Raw genomic sequence first — 22,293 nt, 5'->3', positions numbered from 1 at the left:
ATTATTATTATTGATGTTGTTATTATTATTATTAGTAGTAGTAGTAGTAGTAGACTAGTTGTAGTAGTATTGTCATTATTATTAGTAGTATTAGTAGTAGACTAGTACACAGCAAAATAAACAGTGTTGATTTAACACCCACAGTGTTGAATTTACACCCTACAGTGTTTATATAAATCCATTGGACTCAAATACACACTCTGGGTGTTAATTCAAAACTAGGGATTTTACTGTGTAGTAGTAGTAGGCCTAGTAGTAGTAATAGTAGTAGTAGTAGTAGCAGTAGTAGTATGTCGTTTTTATTCTGCCAGATTATTAGGTAATGTGTAGGCAAATCAAGGGAAACACATACAGATTTATATTATAACTATATCCACTTCTGAAAACAATAAAGAAAGAGAGTAAGCTACTCTATTGAAAAACAAAATCGAAAAAAGGTTATTATAAATAGACCTGTGCTATATATTATCATCCAATTATTTATAAATGCATTTATTACATGATTATATTTATTAAATACTTTAATAATGAAAAACACAAAGTGTGAAAGTCTTTCACAATCAGTCCCTAATATAGTCTTTTTTAAAAAAAAAAAAAAAAATAAATAAATAAATAAAAAATTGATAATAAATAGAATCAAACAAACAAACAAATAAATAAAATGAGTTTATTGCTTGAGATAGATTTCAGATTGATGATGATTATTCATCCATTTTCTATACCGCTTATCCTACTGGGTCACGGGGAACCTGGAGCCTGTTCCAAGGAGCATCGGGCACAAGGCAGAGTACACACTGGACGGGGTGCCAATCAATCACTGGGTACAAAACACACACATTCATGCACGCCAATCAGGCTACCATCTTTGGACTGGGGAGTAAACCGGAGTACCCAGAGGAAACCCCCACAGCACGGGAAGAACATGTAAACTCCGTACACACAGAGTAGCAGCGGGAATCGAACCCCCAACCCTGTAGGTGTGAGGTGAACGTACTAACCACTAATCCACCATGCGCATTATTATTGTTATTATCATTATTATCATTATTATTATTAAACACTAGACGGCGCTAAGGAGGAAGTCGGGTGTATTAATCTGTCACCGCAAACACCGCTCCTTCCTGAACATGCGCTCTATATAGGGTACAAAATGAATGGCTTTTGCCCCCTATGTAGCGCACTTCATATTTAAAGTGGAGCCGTTTAGGACGCGTCCAAGTATGTGTGTGTGTCCGGTCCTGGCTTCTCTTTCCTCAGCATCCTCGTCATCATCATCATCATCATCATGACGGTGATGCTGAGCGGCTCCTCGGTGCTGGCGATGGCGTGTGTGGATGCTGCCTGAGCGCCTGGAGAGGAGGAGAGGAGGAAAGGAGGAGAGGTGGAGAGGAGAGAAGAAAGACGGGACAGAAATCTTGCTCGGTATCGGTGTCGGTTGATGCGCGTGCGTGCGTCGCTCCGGTGGAATGAGAAGCTGCTGCAACCATGATGGAAGGTGAAACGATGTTGCTTTAACCTTCATGTCATTCCCGGCAAAAAAAGAAGAAAAAACAAACCAAAAAACAACAAAACCTCATCCTCATTTCACGCAAGCTCTGTTCATTTCTCTATCACACCTCTCCCCAGTCCTGCTCCATTTATTCATGCGTTATTTTTCTAACGCGCACATTTCAACCTCGTCAAAGGGTGTGTGAGGGAGCTGATGACTCGGGTCAGGTGTCTTAACACAGAAAACACACGGAAATGTTCAGGAAAGGAAGCATGTAGGACCAGAATGTGGAAATATCCTTATAAACCTGGTGGGGTTAAGAAGAAAAATGTGGTCAGTGTCAGATGTTGCCTTCTTTAGTTTTCCTAACCGAATATAACCAACAAGTCTGTCTCACCTACAATCTTTTCTGCAGCTTTGGAATTCTGGGTTGTGACCGGTCAGAAGCTGTTGATTCATGTTCAGTAGCAAATCTGCGAATTACAGGTTTCTCTTAATCGTTTCTATAGTAACAGTTCACATGGAGGGATGTGTACGGAGGACGCTCCACGGAACCCAAATATAAACCGTGTGTAATCACTGATTCTGTAAGCAGACGTTTATGCAATGTGTAGGGAAGGAGTCTCCAGTGTCCGTGCTTTGTATAAAGCTGTAACTTTACATTTTCAGACGTCTTCAAGACAGAGTTTACGCTTCTTTGCGGTTTCTTGGTAACACGACAAGCTGCGTTTTGTTTAGTTTTTCTGTCTTATTAACCTCAAGAGAGAGAATAAAGAGAGGGCCGGTGAGGCTACGACTGTTTATAGCTGCTATATCGTAAGTGACAACAGGAACTCGTTCGAAAGACATTCCACAACATTACATGTAACGTGTATCAGTAGATACAAAGTACCTGTTGTTCTTTAAGGAATAAAAACCATAATCGTTCGCAAATTGCTGACATTTAAGAGGAATAAAACACTTGGGGCCATGCTGTTGTAGGAAAATAATCCTAAACTTTTGGTTGTTACCAGTAATTATATAATTATAACCGCATGTCACACAGTGCTTTATTCAGCGCCTAGGAAAAGTAATTTCAAAGTTTGCCATGTGATATAAATATTCATGAAAAGATATCAATATTTCTCTCTTTCTTTCACTCTCTCTGACTCCGCCCCCCTTCCTCTTCCTCAGGACTGAAGAAGCGAACCCGAAAGGCGTTCGGGTTACGCAAGAAAGAGAAGGACACTGACTCCACGTAAGTAACTCCATCATTACATTTTTTTGTCATTCATTTCATTATAGCTACCACTTTAGCACTTTGCAAAAAAAAAAGCAGGACACCCTTTGTTTGGCTCAGGAATACCTGAACTATGTTATCATCAGTTTAGGCCACACCCCCTTCATTCCCCACATGCATCAGCATGAGAAAGAAAGATGAAGCTATGATTGTTGCAATGCTAAACTGGTGGCTATCAGCTTCTACTACTCGTTAGCTACATTAGCCTCTTAGGTCCAGTACTAAGTGGCTCATTATATCTGGATTAAAGACATGTGCTTAGCATTCAGAAATCCATCACATTTATATATGAATGATGTGAATTCCTGTTTTATTTGATTTTAGGGGATCACCAGAGAAAGGCAGATCAGTGAGTACAGCCATGTTAATAAGTTTGACTGTTTGAGGTCAAACGTTTATCGCTAACATTGATGTATTCGAATGTATTCAGAGCTACGGTAAATAAAACACGTCGTTTTCGCTTTGTGTCATTCCCAGAAAAAAGCCAACGGTGCTCCTAACGGGTTCTACGGCGAGATAGACTGGGATCGATATGTAAGCGACGCTCCGAGTATTACTCTGCTGTGACAGCGTATCCGTATGATCGTATATCGTGAAAAGGAAATGTGATATTGTTATATTTTTTGCTGCTGGATCACAGTATTATCTCATGGTTCAGCAGCACATATTGAGTTAGGAAGTTTGGCCCACTTTCATGTTGTAACAACGTTTGAGGTAATCGTTTATTGCTAGGTATGACATTTCCCTGACTAATCCATTGATTGCTTTTGTCTATTCCAGAATTCCCCTGATGTGGATGATGAGGGATACAGCATCAGACCCGGAGAACAAGGAGGAAATATCCTTTCTCGTGTAAAAACAATATAATTCAATAGATTAATATTTTCGGGGCTATGTCTCAACCCACCTGGTCTACACTGCTGTGAGTGGCTTTGTTCTCAGTGTCTTATGTTCCTAGGGTTCCATGTTTCTAGAGCCCTGTATTTCCAGGGTCTTATGTTCCTAGAGTCTTATATTCCTTATATCCTGCATGCCCAGGGTTTTATATTTTCAATGTCCTATATTTCCAGACGCCTTTGTTCCCAAGTAACAACATTCCCAGGCACCATATTTCTTAGCTCCTTGTCCCAAAGATCCTGTCTTCCCAGAGTCGGGTGTTCCAAGGGTCCTATATTCCCAATTCTTTATATTTACATAGTCTTGTGTTTCCAAAGTCTTTATGTTCTGATCCCTGTATCCCCACAGACCTTTACATACAGCCTTCTGTATTCCTTGTTCCCAGAAACCTATATAGTCCTAAAGTCATGCATTTCCAGGGCCCTACGGTCCTGGTCTTATGTTCCAAGGGTCCTTATTCCTAGAGTCCCATATGTCCAGGGTTCTTGTTCCCATTGTCTAATGTTCTCAGTGTCACATATTTCCAGAGTTGTATAATCCCAGTTTATTGTTCCGAGGTCCAACGTAATTGGATCTCATGTTCTTGGTTCCCTTGTTCCCATGGTTTCATGTTCCCAGGGTCCCATGAACCTTGAGAAAAAGAATGACTTGAGAATATAGGACTCTGGGTACATGGGACCCTCAGTAACCCTAGAAAATGGGACTCTGGGTATGTGAGACCCTGAACTTTGGTAACCTTGATCTTAAGGACACTTTCACATGTATAGTATAAAGGGGAACATTGAGACGACATTCAGAAACATGCTAAACCGGTGTTCCTTAACGGAGCTCCACCGCCTGCCAAAGCCAAAATGTTCTTCTCATCCAGTGAGTCAGAGGGTGAGGATGAGCCAGGGAAGAAGTTTAAGATCAAGATCAAGCCCCTGGCACCAGATAACGGCACAGTGTCCACAGTGGATGAGCTGAAGGCCTCCGTGGGCACACTGGCCATCTCGACCTCGCCTTTGGTAAGAGCCAACAAGACAAGAGCGTTCCAGTTCTCAAATCCTGTCACGTGTTGTCACAAATTTAGCTAATAGCTAATGCTTTAAACAGACTTTGTATTGCAACGCTAGCATCCTTAAAACAATCTAATTTTGCTGCCTCCCTTTATTTGCCTCCCAACAGATGAAAAGTCCGGTAAGTCTGAAGCGTGACTTGATTGTTAGCGTGTTTAAAGATTAGCAGGTGTAAATATCATCATGAGCTTCCTAGCAAACTTGAGAAGTGTTATTATTAAATAACAAAACAGAGCTTGAGCTAAGGATGTTAAAAAAAATGGATCACTGTATTAGTAGTAGTAAAGTGTTTTTTTTTTCATTTACTAAAAATAATAAATGTAATGGTGTCTAAAATAAAGCGCATTGTTAAACAGCTAATTATTGTGATATATTGTATAACTGATTATTGTCACTTTTTCCTTCCTTTCTTGCAATCACAGAGGCGCAGCCCAGTAAGTTTGCAATTTGAGATTTTTTGAGTCATTACAAAAGCAAAGTTGGACGGGGCTCATTGTCAGTACTCAGAGCTGCCATTCAGTACAAGCACAAATGTAGCGGTCGCTCTGTGATGGACCAAATGTGCCACCCAGTGACAGGCCATGGCAACAACATGGGTCATTAGGCCAAAACATCTGGGAAACACGTGTTTCTTCACAGAGAAGCCCAAAAAAACAGTCCTTGATTCACAGTTAGGGTTGGAAGAAGAAACTGGCTCCATATTTTATAAAACTGCCAATTTGCTAGATTCAAAACATCAGATGGCTACATGTCTTGTGACACTTTGTGGTCTAGGTTTTATGCGCATAAGCTAGACAGGCATGGTTTGGACAGACCCCAGGTTGTCATTCAGACATTGAGAGGTTGGCGTAGAAATCGTACCAAAATTGTTGAGCTTTGTAGCATTGGAGATGATTGACTTTATTTTTCGCTACTGATATTTACAAATCTGTTTTGGTGGATATCGTCTTCATTTTTCACAGCTTTTCTTCTTGGTTATCCAATCAGAGGACTGATTCTAAGCACCGTATAATTCCAGGGTCCTGGATTTTATGTTCCCAAGACCCTGGTTTCCAAGGCTCCCATATTCCCAGGAATGTATGTTCCCAGGATCATATATTCCCAGGGTCTCATGTTCCCAGGGACCTTCTTCCCAATAACCTATATTCCTGAAGCCCTATTTCCCAGAATCATATGTTCCCAGAGTCTTGTGTTTCCAGCATCCTATGTTCCCAAGGTCCTATACACCCAAAGCCCTATTTTCCCATGATAATATGCTCCCAGGTCCCTATGTTCCCTATAACCTGTATCCCAAGGAGCCAGTATCCTCAGGAGCCTATGCTGTTTTGCTCCTCCGCTCTTAGAATCGAGGAAATGTTCCCAGCGTCCTGTACTCTAAGGTCCTAACTGGTCAGAATCTTATGTTCCCAGGATTTTCATTGCCATTGGGTCTATGTTGCTGCTTGTAAGGACTGCTGGTTAAAGGGCAGGATTTGTTGGAATTTGCGCATCACTAGAAAAATAATTACTAGCAAGTCGTAGAACCACTTACCTGCCACAAAAAAAACTTTGCTGTCTTCTTTTCCACAGTGTCCATTGAAACGAACTATCTCAAGTAAGTGTGAAATGTGTGAACATCCTGTTGTTCAGATTTTAATTTGAAAAATCATAAACAGAGCACGATTTGTGGAATCCACCCTAAGCTGTTACTCCTGGTTGTCCCTCTAGGTGAGGAGATCGCCAGGCCGAGACGTTCCACTCCAACACCGACTCTAACTTTAACGCCTGGTCCGGACACACCAAGGTTAGCCGCTAGCTATCATGTAGACACACAGAGCTTTAAACATCAGTTGTTTTTAAGATCTGGTCAAATTAGAATGAAAAGTCGTTCATTTTGCTATTAGTTCTTGCTTATATTTCAATTTTGTTGTCCTGTATGTTCTGTAGTAAAAGGTTATCAGACAATGCTTCAGCTTTTTTTGGCCCTCCATTTGAGGCAAACTTTGAAGCACCAAACTCAGAAGGTAAACAAACCCAACATGCAACCATTTCTGATTCCATATGTCTATACAAATTTCACCAGTAATATTTCAATAGATAAAATGCTCGGTGAGTTAGCTAGCTTTAGCCTTTAGCAAGTCAGCTTACTATTTCTTTTTCTTGGAACATTGAGAAAAGTCCTGTTTCATCATGTTTAGTGTTCATAGCGGAGCCGGAGCTCTGGTGTCCATCGATGCCACACAACACCTCCCCATTGAACAGACGCTTCCCCACAGGAGGTAAAATATTATTGATAGAGATTTTTTTTCTGGGTTATGAAGGCGGCCATGTTGTTTAATCACAAATATGTCCTTACAGCTCCACCTCCTCTTCCTCCAAAGAACATTCCTGCCACTCCACCCAGCTACAGATCCAGCTCTCTGGAATCATCAGGTAGGAAGATCTGTACTGTACTACCATTTGGCTGGGATTAGTTTTCCGGACACTCGGAAATCACAGCAACATCTGTATTAAGATTTTCTCAACTCTATGCAAATTAGATATGGAGCTGTAAAGTGACCAATCCAAACGATTGGCTCGAATGATTCGAGACCTATGGTGTGTTTGTTCCTACTTGTAATTAGTTCTCAAATGACAGTGCTAATATAAAATATGAAGGTGAAAATCCTGCAATTAAAGGGTGACATCCAAATCAAATCTTACATCCAGCAGCTCAACAAAGGTTATTCAAGGCTTTTTGATCTTCAAAATTATTGTTGAAGGCCCCAGCGAGAATTGAACTCACGACCCCTGGTTTACAAGACCAGTGCTCTAACCACTGAGCTATGGAGCCTCATGGCATAAAGCTGGTTAGAGCACTTGTTATGTCAATAAGTTCACACCCTGGAACATCATTTTGTTCAACTTGTATATACGTAAGCACTGAGGGTGTGACTGCTTTTATAAACATGTTCTTCACATTCTTATAAACACATTTCCTCTGTAGGGCTCCATAGCTCAGTGGTTAGAGCACTGGTCTTGTAAACCAGGGGTCGTGAGTTCAATTCTCGCTGGGGCCTTCAACAACAATTTTGAAGATCAAAAAGCCTTGAATAACCTTTGTTGAGCTGCTGGATGTAAGATTTGATTTGGATGTCACCCTTTAATTGCAGGATTGATAGTCATACTAAATTGCACCTGTGTGTGCATGACACAGTTGACTGGTGTTCCTTCTGGAGTGAAATCTCCTCCCTTTGGATAAAACATGATTGTAAGCCCCAGAATCTGCGTTAACGTCTATATCTACATTGCATCACAGAAGCTGGAATTGCAAATATGAGGGCTCAGAAGTGCTGGATTCATGAGCAGCAGTTAAGCAGAAAGTATGCTTCCTTTTTTATGCGTACGCCCGATTTTCTACTTTGTACGTGCAGGTCGCACATGCACACTTAATTATTTTGCGCTATTAATTGTTCCACAAAGTGGCAGCATTGACCCTGGACTGTTGATTCTCAAAGTAGTTGAAGAAAAAATGGAAGAGATGGAAAGGATTCAGGTTAGAATGTACACGCATTTGTATAATTCTATCCTCAAAGAGTACATGGATTTGTATACGGGCACTAATCGTGGCGAGAGATTGCCCAAGCATTGTTCTTCTTGTTGTCATGATTCTTCTTCGTTGCCGTCCTTCACAACAAAAGACCTGCTTTACTGCTCTGTATTGATTCTTGTAGGCCAGGATAGGTAGTGCAAGTTGTCCTAAAGCATTAGATCAGATACATTGGAACCTAGGATGGTCCATGAGGTTATCACCCTCAGGCTGATAACCTCATGGACCATCCTAGGTTCCAATGTATCTGATCTAATGCTTTGGGAACTGAAGTCCCTAGTTAAAAAGTTTTTTACGCATCGCCTTTCATTGAAGGCCCCAGTGAGAATTATACTCACAACCACTGGTTTACAAGACCAGTGCTCTAACCATTGAGATATGAAGCCCTGTGAAATATCTGCAAAACAAGTCCCAAGCTAGAATCAAACTTACAAACCCTCATTTACAAGACCAATGCTCTATCCACTGCTCTATGGAGCCCTACATGAGTTATAGTAAAGAGTAAAGAACAAAAATTAAAGCTCTCTTTGGTCACACCCTTGGTGCTTATGCACACACAGAATGAAAAGAGTGATAACGTGTTTGCATTCCAGGGTGTTTACTAATTTACATGCCAAAAGGCCCACAATGTAAAAATCTAAAAGCTTCTGCAGGTTTCAAGTCGCACACAGTCTCACAAACTGTGGTTTTCCCAGCCAAGTAGTCAATTATGAGTGAGAGATCACTGATATAATTTTCTGTCCCATCATAAATGGTTGGACAGGGTTAAAAGGGCTGAAGAAGTAGAAAGACCTACTTGCTGGAGTGCTACCAGCACTGTAGAGATAGGAGTACTGTAGTTGCACAGTCTGTAGATGATTGCATCATCCCTGCTGTAAAAAAGGTAATCTGCCAGACTTAATGTAAAGGAGTTTATCACAATATAAAGTGCATAGTGCAGGAGAGTGTATGATGGCTACAAGGTAATTTTCTCAATATGTTCTTCTCACTCCTTTATCTTGGTGGGTCCTCAACTGTCCCCAATCAGTCCCAGGTCAGCAATGTAGACCTTTCTGTATAGTTAGGATGCGTGAACCTCTTTGTCACACCAGATTACAGCCCATTTTCAGGCAAATACTGTCATTTCTTAATCCACCTAGGATGGGATTGATACATCAACTGTGGCATCCCCAGGGATATTTGAGGTAGGCTAGCACCAGTCTTTCCAGGGTTTTAACATAGATGATAGTACAATAGTCAATCTAGTCAATATCCTAGTCCTTCTTCACTTGTCTGTAAGAATCAGTTTGACCTGTTGGTGGTATATCGTATCACCATGCACAGCAGATGTCAGTGATGATCACATCTGCCCTAAGTCTGGTATCCTGAAGCAACATCACAGATGCCAAAGCACTTCAATCTGTACAATTTCAGCTTCTCTCTAGTCTTATGTGAATCCTCTATGTTTTTTGGGCAGGTTATTACAGTGTTGTTCCGAGTGTAAGAGGAGAAGGATCATCTTCTATCTATCGGGACGTTCTACTATCAGACCCTACAGGGGGACCTGCTCTTCCTGACATGGACAATGTATTTGCCCCATCGGATAACCCCAAATCTGAATCAGAGATGTTGCAGTCCAACTGGGTCAGTTTCACCGATGGGACAACCTCCAGGCCTCCACCACCTAATGAGCCTGCCCCTTCCCCACCTCTCTCATCTTCTTCTGAGGACACGCCCCCTACTTCCCCTCCTGCCTTATCCCCTCCTCCTCTCCACCCTATCCCTCCACCTGAATCTCCTCCTCCCCCACCCCCAGATTCCTCCCCAGACTCCCTATCTCCTGATGAACTGCCTCAGCCTCAACATTCCACATCCCACCTTCAAGAATCCGGCTTTTCCATGACTACTCCTCTCAATCTACCCAGCCCTGGCATGCCCCCTCTGCCCGCTGTGCCACCTCCTCTGGGGCCGCGAGATGACACCAGAAGAACGCCAGACTCTTTTGGGCTAAGAGAGGAAATCCTCTCACTTTCCACCTCACCCAAGGACATTGGGATGGGGGGTTTGCGTGGCACACCACCTCCACTGCCCCCTCTCACCTACAGGAGTGTGGTTGTCTCACCAGGGCCTTGTAGCCGTGAGTGTTCCACATTCTTATAGTCTCTTTTTAATCCATATGTTCTGTTTGTTATGTCGGGGGTGTTCCCCATAGTCCAAAGGTGTTAATGTACCCTCAGAAGGTACACCAGTAGTCCAACTATGTATGTTAATTTTCACAACAATAATGTTGTTCTAACTAAAGGTACGTAAGATGTCTCTTTGAGGCTACCACCCCACTAACATGTATTTCTACCCCCACCAAAAACCCCACGTGTCCTCCAGCATACCATTTTTGAATGTGCATAGCTTCTAAACTTTAATAAGAGAATAAAATTCAAATCTAGAAAAAGGGTTTCAAGGCCAACCCTTTAGGAATAACTTTTAACTGTCCATAGAACCCCTTAAAGAGTGTACACAGACACAACAATGGAACTCTAGCATGATTTTCAGACAGGTAGACAAAGAGAATACGTAAGAGAAAGTAAAATTCAGGGTGGACATATTGCCAAAAATTGGCCAGTGGAAGCTGAAGATATTAGGTACCACACAGTGAGTTGTGCTGTATATTACTTTTTTAATTTAAGACATTGGTAGCCCAAAGAATTTCAGCAACTAGATCGTCAACAACATAGGGAAAGGTGTATGAATATAGTGCTTACAAACATAACCATTGTGTCAAGATCTTCCTGTATCTTTAGTGATCATGACCAGCCATAATGTTTGTCTTTTTATTGTGTGGACATTTCAGGGAGTTAGACATTTTTTTCTTCTTCAGGGCCTTCATCACCTGCTCGTCCTGGCACTCCTTTATCAGCAGGTAGCCCAATACCACCACTCCCACCCCGGCCATCCTCGCGGCCCAAACTTCCCCCTGGCAAACCAAACATGGCAGACTTGGTACAATATGCTCCTCTTTCCTCACACACTAATTTTATTATTTTAAATACTACTTATATTGTTCTTTGCTTGATATATCGCTTTGCTTGTATCTTTCTCATTTGTAAGTCGCTTTGGATAAAAGCGTCTGCTAAGTGAATAAATGTAAATGTAAATCCTTGGATTTCAAGTAAACCATCATTGGGTTTTTCTTTCTGAAATTGTCTACTGTTGGCTCCCAGGCTTGGCCCTTTAGCGCTCCAGTCCACTCATGGAGTCCTCCTCCATTCGCTCCCCTGGCCCGAGCAGAAAGCAGCTCCTCCATTTCTTCCATCACTTCTCTCAGTGCAGCGTCCACGCCAACGCTCGGCAGAGAGTTCAACCTTTCTGTTTCAGGTGAGCTGCTAAAGATCTGCACCAGGAGGCTTCCAGTTTGTCATCTTTCGCCTGATAACATTGGTCAGATGAGTGGCAAAAGCTCTTCAAGACAAACACCATGATTTACCGCATGATTTACCACATACCTTCACAAACATGCAGAATTTAAGTTTAAGGCTAGACTAACCAGGAACCGGTGCTCAAGAAGATCTCAATTTTAGTCAGATCTTCCTTAGACTCAGTTGATTTAAACTTAGAGTATACTGTAGATTTAGTCAAGGCTAACTTAGTGTAAGGGTGTATCTGCTGTTATCTCTTTGATTTAGCCTGTTCCCGAGGACCAAGTCCACTTACCATGGGTCCCCAGGACACTCTACCGGTGGCAGCAGCCTTCACAGAGACCATCAGCGCCTACTTCAAAGGAGCCGACCCCAGCAAGTACGGACTACGCTGAACAAGTCCAGCTGAACCATGAACATGTCTCAGTCATGCACGTTGACTCATTAATCCCAACTATCCCTCGCTCTGGGTCTCTGCAGGTGTGTGGTGAAGATAACTGGAGAGATGGTTCTGTCCTTCCCAGCAGGCATCACAAGACATTTCTCAAACCAGCCAAGTCCTCCAGTACTGACCTTCACCGTCAACCATTATGGCCGTCTGGAGCAGGTCCTCCCCAACCCTCAGCTCCTCTGCTGGTAAAATCAATGTGTATAATGTCAGAGGTTGCAGAAATTGACTCTGGAATATCGTTTTATATTTAGGGGGAGCAACAGGGGGTCCGAGTGTGTGAACGATGTTGCACTGTTCCCCGCTTGGATTCCAGCTAAATCTTCCTGTCCCTTAGGCTAAAGCTTTCTGTACTTGATGTACAGGGCCTCGGATATTTGCATTTTGCTGACATTGCTAAGATTTGCTAAAAAAAAGGTGAAATCTTTAGATTATAACAGTGAGACTTATATGCAGTGACCCGATGCCTGCCGTCTCTGACTGTAAAGAGTTTCGGGTGAACATGCCCAACCTGATGGTACATCTCAAGAAGGTGGCAGACCAGCGGCCTCAGGCTACCTACTACAACGTGGACATGCTGAAGTACCAGGTGAGCCAAGAACACACTTTATTTCAACAAGTATCAATGACTAATCAAATTGTATTTCCTTAAATGACAAAATAACACAGTTATACCACAGCACTTGATTTCTGGATTCTGATTGGTCAGAAGGTGACATTTGCCCTGTGTTTTCATGCCCAGGTGTCAGCGCGGGGCATCCAGTCAACTCCGTTGAACCTGGCGCTAAGCTGGCGCGGCGATGCTAACAGCACAGACCTCAGGGTAGACTACAAATACAATGCAGAGGCCATACACAACCCCACACCCCTCACCAACATCCACTTCCTGGTGCCGGTGGACGGCGGTGTTACCAAACTGCAGGCCATGCTACCTCCAGCCACATGGTGAGTATCTGTCATTAATCCTGTCATAATAACTTAACCGTTATTCATGAATGTTAGCTCAGCGTCTAACATTTTGTGCTCGATGGATGTGAGTTCAAATCCCAGAAATGCACAGCTGCACTCTTGATGTTTTGATCCACATACGCTTATGCTAGCATGGCTAATTAATCTGATTGAACGAAACATATCTTTTGCTGTCTCAGGAACCCAGAAACACAGAAGATACTGTGGAAGATCTCTGAACTCTCACAGAAATCAGAAAATGGAGGTACAAGACGTTCAGTTTCTTTTTGACTATAATGATATTATCATTTTTGTTCATCTACTCCACGTTGGTGGTGAGAAGAGTAATGAAAATCCTTGATTTATTTGAATGACCTTTGGTTACTCAACTTCTAATTTGTTTCTTCGTGTTCATAGTAATTGTTGAGTAATGAGCTGTAAGATTATTATATTAGGAATAACACACAATGGGCTGTGCTGTTACTGGAGACTCCTTCCATAAATATAAATAAATAAACTCCTCCTTGCCGAAACTGTCATCAGATCATACAGATTTTTAAAATCAGTTTTATATGTCGCGTCTTCCATAAGTTCCTGCGATTAACCTGTCACTGTAGAATTCATCGTTAGAATGAGTCCATTACTATAAACTGGGCTTCATTATAAATGGATGGGGAAAAAAGTTGATAACTAGGAAAACAGAAAGCTAAGAACTCTCACACTGTTACAAACGGTAAAATTCATGTCTCATTAGTGTTCATTCTATAAGCATTTTGTTGTGTTTACCAACAACTGTAGCCCAACTGTTGTTCTTAAAGAATTTATTAGCCCCGCCCTCTCTACCGGGTCAAGCCGTGAAAATGCTGTAAAGTGTGTAAAGCCAACGTGATGGGTCACGTGTGTGTGTGCCTGTTTTTTCATGTTAGGAGTGGGGGCGCTGTTGTGTCGCTTCCAGCTGGCCGAAGGTCCGAGCAAACCATCCCAACTGGCCGTGCAGTTCACTAGTGAGGGGAGCACGCTGTCTGGCTGTGACTTCCAGCTGCTGGGAAGCGGATACAGACTGTCCCTGGTTAAGAAGCGCTTCTCGACAGGTGTGTGAATTTGATAAATAAGGAATGAAAGATGACAGGAAAATAATCAATGACGTAACGCTGGAGTTACCGTTACAGCCTTGAAGTCGAACATTTCCAGCACAGCTCTTACACCGCTGCAGTTTGACAACGATTAAAAGTATAACTTGGCGTACTTTTTTATCCATTTACATTTGGTGTTATTAGATATATATTGTCTGGTTTTTTCAGTGTTATTTGATCTATTTTGACAGGTAAATATTTGGCAGATAACTGATGCCAGTTAACGACGACGACTCGTGGAACAGATGGAGTGACGACGCCTTCGAACTCACCACTGAAGAGACTTAATGTTTTTAACTTTCAGAGGAATTCCTTAACTTGGAATTTCACAACCAGTGTCTTTCTGACATAGAAAATTGTGTGTGTGTGTGTGTGTGTGTGTGTATAAGTATAAAGGCAATTTCAGGACATGCAATGCAGCAACATTGTTTGCTGGGCTTATGCACGAAGGCAGAGTTTCCTCCTAGAGCTTGATAATATGTGTGTTTCTTTGTGTGCGAGAGAGATTTTTTATCCCTGGCATGTGCCGATAATCAGGTATTTAAAATATTCCGATATTCACCATGAACAATTCTTAGCAGGGGCACTTTTTTTTAATTTCAAGTCACGATAATTCTGTTCATCAGATAAAACTTTCTGAAATCTGACTGAAAAATTTAAAGATGTATTTTTATTTGTGATTCATGAGGTAAAATTAGCTAGCGAATGTAAATGTACCTGAAAGTTACTGTCTAATTTGCTAGCTAGCATTAGATTGCTTTGTTTAGCTATAGCTACCTATGAAACATAGGGATAAAAGATTTGCAGTCATTCCTCGGGTGAACTTTAGCATGAAATTTACCTAATGACAGGCTAGCTAGCATTAGGTAACTAGCTAGTTAACTAATACTACAAGCTATACCCAATAACGGACTCTTTGGGGAAGGCTAGCTATTTGTTTTGTAAACTAATTAGCTTTAGTTGCATAGCCCCTTACAGCTGCACAATATTAGATAGCTATTTGCTATATATCAACAGTGAATATAATACAACACGACAAGCACTGTGTTGAACCAGTTAACTTGATATTTGATACGAACGCTGATAAAATATCAGGAGGAAATCGTCATTTGTTAGAAGTTATTTCCTCAGTTTCTAGCTAGCATTAGTTAACTACTATTAGTTAGCTAGCTAGCTATGTTCTCTTGCTGTTTAATATAAAGGGGTAACATTTACTGAGATATAAAAATGTAAAATCGGCACATGCCTGGCGATATCGTGTACTGTTAGTCCGAGAGTTTGATTAGCCAGTACAATAACAGAAATGCTGAGGTAATGTTCAGTTATCTTTTAAATATTTATCCCCCCAAAAAACAAACAAACAAGCAATGCAAATATATTACTGATACTGGAGTTCAAATTTACTTCAAATTTTCTAACCAAACGTTGAATTCAAGAGGAACTTGGGGAGGGGGATCAGTGAAGAGACCGGAACATCGTAGACATCAGATTAGTTTCATATGACTTTTGATATTCATGTCGGTTGTGAGGTGACGTTATTGTCTGTGAGGTCGAAAAAGCGGACATGATGTTCCATAATTAGATATCGATAAACTCTGGAATTTCAATTTTCATGCAACATAGCGATGCCTGAACATTTTCTAATCACGTGTCTTGAATCAAAATACGAATAATGTTGATAATTAAGCGACACAGAATCTGTGTCAGGATTTAATGCAGCATTCCGTAGTATGAACTATTTACCAATTTGATTTTCCACAATGTGGATTTTTTAACGTTTTTTTTCCTGTAGCAATATTGATGATTGTGTATAAATGTAAGATAAGAATTGTTATATGTATGTCTAAACGGATATACAGCTTCTAGTAATTTATCATAAGTCAATGTTTAGTAGTTGAAAAAAAATCCATGACAGCACTTTATTTCACTTTTATTTGATGTTATTTTTCTGCATTTAAAAAAAAGCACATTATTTATTAAGTATATGAACGGCCATTTTATATATATCAAAGTCAAAACCACTTTTTCAGCGTGTATTGTATGATGCTTTGTATTCTAGGCAAAGAATTGGTTTGAGTTCGTTCCTCTGAACCACCAGGTGGCGATGAGAATCACATGGATAAACCCCAGATACCCACCTTGTCATTCAGCAAGATGGCTGTAGATACCTCACACGTCAGTCTCCCTGGTGGTTATCTTTTATTTAGTGTCTAAGATTCCTCAGTTCAAGAACTAGCCACATTGCTAGCCACAGTGTTTTTCCAAAAAAAAGTTAAATATAATATTTTCATTATAACTTTTCTTGATTAAACACATTTCACTACACAACATGGCCACAACATGGTTGCAGCTAGCATAACATAGCAATTTTAGGTTAGCAAAAACTCTTTCTGGAAGGTTCTAGACAGTTGCTTTTTTTGACTGCAAATTTAATCAGTCACATTGTTCTGGGTGTTCTGAAGCGAATTCTTTCATAACATTGAGAAATGTACAAAGTTGCTCTAACATTTTCAGCCGCATGAACGAATTTGGACCAGAACTGAATACGTAACATATGTGACATATGTCTTATGTGTTCCTTTCTTTTTTCTTTTTTTTCTTATTTATTTATTTTTTTTACATAAACAGAGTAGCTCTTCAGTTGTTAAATAATGGATCGTCCTTGTCTGATTTAATCGATAACGATTAGATTGTGTTCATACATAATTTGTAGAAACATTTAGAACTGTAAAAAGGTGCCGCAAACCAATTGCATATGCTCAAATTAATCATACTGTTAAACAATCTGTTTTTGCTGTATTAGTGTGTTTATGCTCTTCCTAATTTTAAAAAAAACATTTAGGACAGGTCTGAGAAAATTCTCTCATGAGTTTACGTTTACACAAAGTTTTTTTAATAATATAAAAGAAATCTGCTACTGAATTACATATAAAAGTAGCCAACCAGCTAGAAGAATGCTAGCTGCTAGTCAATTCCTAGCTAACACTGAGTGATATCAGAGCACATAATCTGAAGTGAGAACGTTTTCTGAAGGTTATAAATATAACGTTGGTGAGATATTGTGAAAATGTGATGGTCTGTGTTTACAACGCTCACGATGAGACAAAGACTAACAGTATGAAGATGTTTGTGTAAATGTTCACACTGCTAAAATATCGTTCGTGCAGTAGCATTTCTACAGTGTTACATTTCTAAATGTTTCTGAATGTTATGTAAGAATACTCCTCAGAGCCCTGAGAAAACCCTGACAGAGTGAATGTTCATGAAACTGAAAGGTAATTAAAACCTTTCGGAAAAAGCGCATCAATTATGCTTACATAACACTGTTATAACATTGTTGTCAGCATGCTTTATATCTGAACACTGCCGGAGCTAGCATTGCGGCTAGTTTCTTTTAGTCAAGGAATTCAGTCAAGGATTCTGTTGATTCTTACTTAGTTTGAAATTAACAAAAAACAAAACAAAAAAACAGGGTTGTATGTGTGTGTTTATCACGCTTCAGGACGACGGCGTTAATTAGGTGATGTTGATTTTGGAAAGCTGTGTATTGTGTATTATGTTGTTTTTTTTGTTGGGGGGGGGTCTTCATTTTTAGAGGGTTTATTATTAACATATGATCCACACACAAAAGAAAATTCTGGAATTATGAATGCTAATTGTTTTGATCAGGATGAATCAGGAATTTGGCCAAGATCAATTTAGCAGATTATTTTGTTTGCGTTGTTATATTAAATTGTCATTTTTTTTAGACCTTGTGTGTATGTGTGTGTGTGTGTGTGTGTGTGTGTGTGTGTGTGTGTGTGTGTGTTACAGTTTCATCCCATAGAACAGTCCATGTGTGAAGTAATATCTGTATTTATCAGTTGCATCTTGTTCATTACAGATAAAACAGAATATGCAAGCGGTTATTGTGTAGGATACGGCCTTCACAGGGTCTATGATAATATAAAGGTTGAAAATGATAGGTATATTAAAGGTGTAATATAAAGTATTAACATAAAATAAACAAATGAAAAACACCACTGTGGGGTCTGTGTGCTTGTCAGCTGGTTTCCGCTTGCATGCTAGCTAGGTTAACAGTAGCAGGTAAATTTTTATTTATATAAAGAATGTATTTATTTATTTATTAATATATATAAAACACGATGAAATTTTGGACTCAAAGTGAAAGATATTATATAAAAAAGGTTATTACTGACTATAGTAAATATTTAAGCAATTTAAATAAGTAGGCTATGCGATTTGAGACACTTGGATGGAAGCCCCGCCCCCTTCTCAAATTTCACCCAGTGACAAAGCGGCACTGGCATTTCCATGACAACACGGCGCTACAACACGAGCACTTGTATCCTGCTTCACTAAAGGCCTCTGCTCAACCGAGTCAAAGGGGTAATGTTATTATTTTCACTCGTTTATCCCTAATTTCCACCTTTTATTCCTCAGAAAGTGAGCTAAAGTGTGTTGGAAGTGTTAGAGGATGAAAGGCAAGTGTTCAGTTCAGAGTAAAAACGTGATCACTTTATATATCCTGTAAATAAATGAAAGTGTAATGCAGAGAAATGCACAAATCAGCTAGCTCTCATTAACAACTAACGATAACTTAATAACTAACATTTTGTATGATTTCGTATGATTATAATATTATCATTGGAATTATATTCATAAACATAGAACAGAATAGAGGCCTTCTCCAGAATATTAGTGAATATCGGCATCTATAAAGAAATTAATTTAATAATTAATAATTAAAGAAATACATTTATTAAAAGTAGTTTTTTAATTAAAAAAGGAAACCAAAACTTTTCTGAATGTATTAGAGGAGGAAATCAACATTTCTGTTCCAGAAATATATACAAGAACACACAAGACTGTTGTAAAAGTTTTAAAATGTCCATGAAATATTATTAATTATTAATACATTTTAAAAGTGCAGCGTTTGATCATGTCAGATGCGATGAAAGAGAAGGCCGTCCGGCTGCTGAAGAAGCGAGAGAGCATGTCGTCTCTGGGCAGTCAGGACGTGAGAGCCAGGAGGGAAGATCTCACTGTCAAGACCAAGGAGTGAGTTCACTATGTTCCCTTTACACCACATGCACTCGATTAGCTGAGACATGTTCAGTGTTTGACGTTTAAGCCTTTAATTTCGCACTGGGGTTTCGATCTTAATGTTGCTAACAAGTACAACGTAGTGGAAGCTTATAGCTACCAGTTTAGAATATAAAGCATCACACTCCCACAACAAAGATGTCGTTTGGCTCAGTAACAACAGATTTGTCATTCGAATCCCTTGTTATATACAAGCTCTGCCTTTGTACTTTAGGCCACACCCCATACCTGAGTCAGATGCTTCTGGTGCAATTAAATCCGACATTTACATTTAACACTAATAGACCGCTGCATGCATGTTGTGATGAGTGTGTATTAACCAACCATTTCCTGTGATGCTCTTCTCTCTCTATAGCTCTATCAGTAGCGTGTCCTATATGGACGAAGCCGGTCACCATGACGAAAACCCTCGACATGCAGTGCAAATGGAGAACACATACCAGCTTGGTGAGCCCTGTTTGGTTGTTTTTTTTAGTTATTAAAGTATTAAACTCCCAGGAAGTGATGCTGGTTGCAGACGTACATCCCTCACATACTTTACTATTAGCTTTAATATAGTTACTGAATAATAAAAGTGGAATTTAATATCTAGACCTATGTCTAGACCTTCCGACTAATCAGAATGCAGAACTCCACAAGCTTGTGGTATAAGAGTGCCGATAAATACAATAGTTTTTGCCTAATCACTCAACCTGACATGTCTTTGAGGTTTACCCGGTTCTCCTTTGCTAAGGTCCCACAAAGCAGTTCCCCGTGCACGCTGTGAGGGAGATCCTGAAGGACGTTCTGAGCAGCTACCTGCAGGAGGAGAAGTATGAACCCGAGCTGTGCAGACAGATGACCAAAACCATATCAGAGGTCAGTTCTCACTATGAAGGGTGGAGCCTTCTGAGAGTCTATGGCACAGAACCCTCGAGGGGTTTTCCAGGACTAGCATTGTGAACCTGTGTTCTAGTGTGTCATCATGATCACTTGAGATTCCAATGATTCCAATTCTTTTTTCCAATGATTCCAATTCTATTTTTTTTCCTAAATTCTGTGTTCCTGCAGGTGGTGAAGGCGCGAGTGAAGGACCTGATGATCCCTCGCTATAAGATCATCGTGATGATCAGCATCGGCCAGCTGGCAGAGCAGAACCTGCGCATGACGAGCCGCTGCCTCTGGGACGCCGCCACCGACACGTTTTCATCGTACGCTTTCAAGAACAGCTCGCTCTTTGCCGTCGCCAATGTCTATGCCGTATACTTTGAATGATACAGTTGAGTGTATGAGAACTACATCAGAGTGGAACCATGGGTTCTAGCTTTAAAGAGTTCTTCAGGATTAAGACTTAGTAAGTCAGGTTTGAAAGCTGATTATGGAGGAATAGAACATTTTCACTGGAATCTAACCATGTCATGATGACATAGATTGGATGGATGGATGGATGGATGAAAACTCTTCTTTCAAAGACTTTTTTCCCCATTGCTCTAGATTTATTACTTCATTTACATTTATAAGTACATTGCAGTTACTGTTGGATGGGATGGACACACTGATGGATCGGTATATGGAGGAGTAGATGGGTGAAAGGATATATGGATGTATGGATATGCAGATGGATGGATGGATGGATGGATGGTGTAATCAGTAGATAGATAAACATACATGGTTGGATGGATAGATGGGTGAATGGATAAATATATGGATAGGTTAATGATAGATGGTTGGCTGGATGGATAGATATATATGTATATGTGAATGGATGGATGGATGGATTAATGGTTAAATGAATAGATATGGGGATGGACAGGAATGGTGGATGATGGATGGATATATGGTTAAATTAATGGATATATGGATAGACAGAAAGATGGATGGATGGATATATTGATAGACATGTGTAAATGGATGGCTGGATGGACAGAAAGATGGATGGATGGATGGATATATTGATGGATATGTGTAAATGTAAATAGTGAATTGTAAATAAACTGTTCACTGGAGCAGAGCTCTATAAGGTTCTAAACATGATACATTATTAATAATACATTATTACTAGTGTCACAATCCACCATTACAGTTCAGTCAGTATTCATGATATAAGATCAGAGACACGTTTAAATGTATCAAATTTATTTATCACACATCTCACATCATCATCACCTTCATCATCATCATCATCATCATCATCATCATCTTCATCTTCAGCATCTTGAACATCAGGATAGTCAGCAGCAGCACATATTGTTTTTTCAGTCTATATATCACGCAGCGTTATCATTCATTACACGCTCCTTACAGACATTACTGCCTTGTTTGCATTGAACGTATATGCAATTACGTTTATGAATAAACATTTTGTCATTGTTTAAACCCACTCATAAATTAAGATAAGGTTCAAGGATTGGTTAAGAAATTGGACCAAAAGAAATATATAATGCGTAATCAAATCTTCATTTTCAGCCTTATTTATCAGGTTTGCATGTAAAAAAAAACAACAACAAAAAAACAACAACAACAGCAACAAAACAAATAGTTTTGTAACGCTGTGAAAAAACAACAGGTCTGACGATCTCTTATTTAAAGTTTTAGCAATGTGTCTGTTGGAAATGTGGATTAAACTACACCTAATTTAATAAATTTTTCTTCAGACGAGCAAAAAATAAACCAGAACATGGAAGTATCTTCATTATGAAATCAATTAATGGAGAATTAATATCAGAACTTCGCCAGAAATCGGCAGTTTAGCATGAATGAAGAAGCAAGGTTCGGCGCATTATGATTTCTTGACTCCAGTTTAGTTTTCGTTAACTAAAGTAAACTGCACAAGAAAAAAAAAAAAACATTTTAATGGCCTCTCGAGGCTTCCGTACCATTTTAATTATGTAGTCGCTGGTAATGGTTTCGAATCTCAGGAACATGAAGTTATCTCAAATGATTTCAGATATAACAATCCTGTTAAACTGATCACGTTCTCAGAGAACTGAAATTAG

At 40.0% G+C, this 22,293-nt stretch overlaps 2 protein-coding genes and 2 non-coding genes across 5 annotated transcripts; 3 read left to right on the top strand and 1 right to left on the bottom strand.

Moving 5' to 3' along the window:
- The first annotated feature begins 1,237 nt into the window (after positions 1–1,237).
- On the top strand, positions 1,238–18,220 carry sgip1b (SH3GL interacting endocytic adaptor 1b). The gene is made up of 21 exons (XM_053681807.1): positions 1,238–1,495; positions 2,663–2,726; positions 3,093–3,117; positions 3,246–3,302; positions 3,549–3,606; positions 4,506–4,672; positions 6,293–6,317; positions 6,431–6,506; positions 6,650–6,726; positions 6,901–6,981; positions 7,061–7,135; positions 9,748–10,407; positions 11,146–11,267; positions 11,489–11,642; positions 11,951–12,062; positions 12,164–12,319; positions 12,588–12,720; positions 12,874–13,076; positions 13,280–13,344; positions 14,006–14,170; positions 14,404–18,220. Exons 1-21 carry the CDS (start codon positions 1,486–1,488, stop codon positions 14,424–14,426), a joined length of 2,508 nt encoding a protein of 835 aa, XP_053537782.1. The 5' UTR covers positions 1,238–1,485; the 3' UTR covers positions 14,427–18,220.
- Positions 7,463–7,535, bottom strand: trnat-ugu (transfer RNA threonine (anticodon UGU)). The gene has a single exon. It is a non-coding gene; the product is annotated as a tRNA-Thr (tRNA).
- Positions 7,689–7,761, top strand: trnat-ugu (transfer RNA threonine (anticodon UGU)). Its single transcript has one exon. It is a non-coding gene; the product is annotated as a tRNA-Thr (tRNA).
- Positions 18,221–18,516: 296 nt separating the features above from the next.
- Positions 18,517–21,673, top strand: dynlt5 (dynein light chain Tctex-type family member 5). Of its 2 annotated transcripts, none has more exons than XM_017472689.3 (5): positions 18,517–18,601; positions 19,146–19,273; positions 19,674–19,765; positions 20,052–20,176; positions 20,369–21,673. In XM_017472689.3, exons 2-5 carry the CDS (start codon positions 19,155–19,157, stop codon positions 20,570–20,572), a joined length of 540 nt encoding a protein of 179 aa, XP_017328178.1. In that variant the 5' UTR covers positions 18,517–18,601; positions 19,146–19,154; the 3' UTR covers positions 20,573–21,673. The 2 variants fall into 2 exon arrangements, with proteins under 2 accessions (XP_017328178.1, XP_017328179.1); XM_017472690.3 differs by having other exon boundaries at positions 18,542–18,601; positions 19,141–19,273.
- Positions 21,674–22,293: the final 620 nt, after the last annotated feature.

This window comes from Ictalurus punctatus, chromosome 7 (genome assembly GCF_001660625.3).
Source record: "Ictalurus punctatus breed USDA103 chromosome 7, Coco_2.0, whole genome shotgun sequence".
Lineage (NCBI taxonomy): Eukaryota > Metazoa > Chordata > Actinopteri > Siluriformes > Ictaluridae > Ictalurus > Ictalurus punctatus.
The sequence above is the reverse complement of the archived record's forward strand: the minus strand, read 5'-3'. Positions and strand labels throughout refer to the sequence as shown.

What these genes read in the sequence shown, in the direction of transcription:
- sgip1b (XM_053681807.1), top strand. An exon ending in CACCAGAGAAAGGCAGATCA is followed by an intron (nt 3,118 to 3,245) that starts GTGAGTACAGCC and finishes TGTCATTCCCAG; the next exon opens with AAAAAAGCCAACGGTGCTCC. An exon ending in TAAGAAGCGCTTCTCGACAG is followed by an intron (nt 14,171 to 14,403) that starts GTGTGTGAATTT and finishes CTATTTTGACAG; the next exon opens with GTAAATATTTGGCAGATAAC.
- dynlt5 (XM_017472689.3), top strand. Translation starts at nt 19,155, where the DNA reads ATGTCAGATGCGATGAAAGAGAAGGCCGTCCGGCTGCTGAAGAAGCGA. An exon ending in GGAGAACACATACCAGCTTG is followed by an intron (nt 19,766 to 20,051) that starts GTGAGCCCTGTT and finishes TCCTTTGCTAAG; the next exon opens with GTCCCACAAAGCAGTTCCCC. An exon ending in TGACCAAAACCATATCAGAG is followed by an intron (nt 20,177 to 20,368) that starts GTCAGTTCTCAC and finishes GTGTTCCTGCAG; the next exon opens with GTGGTGAAGGCGCGAGTGAA.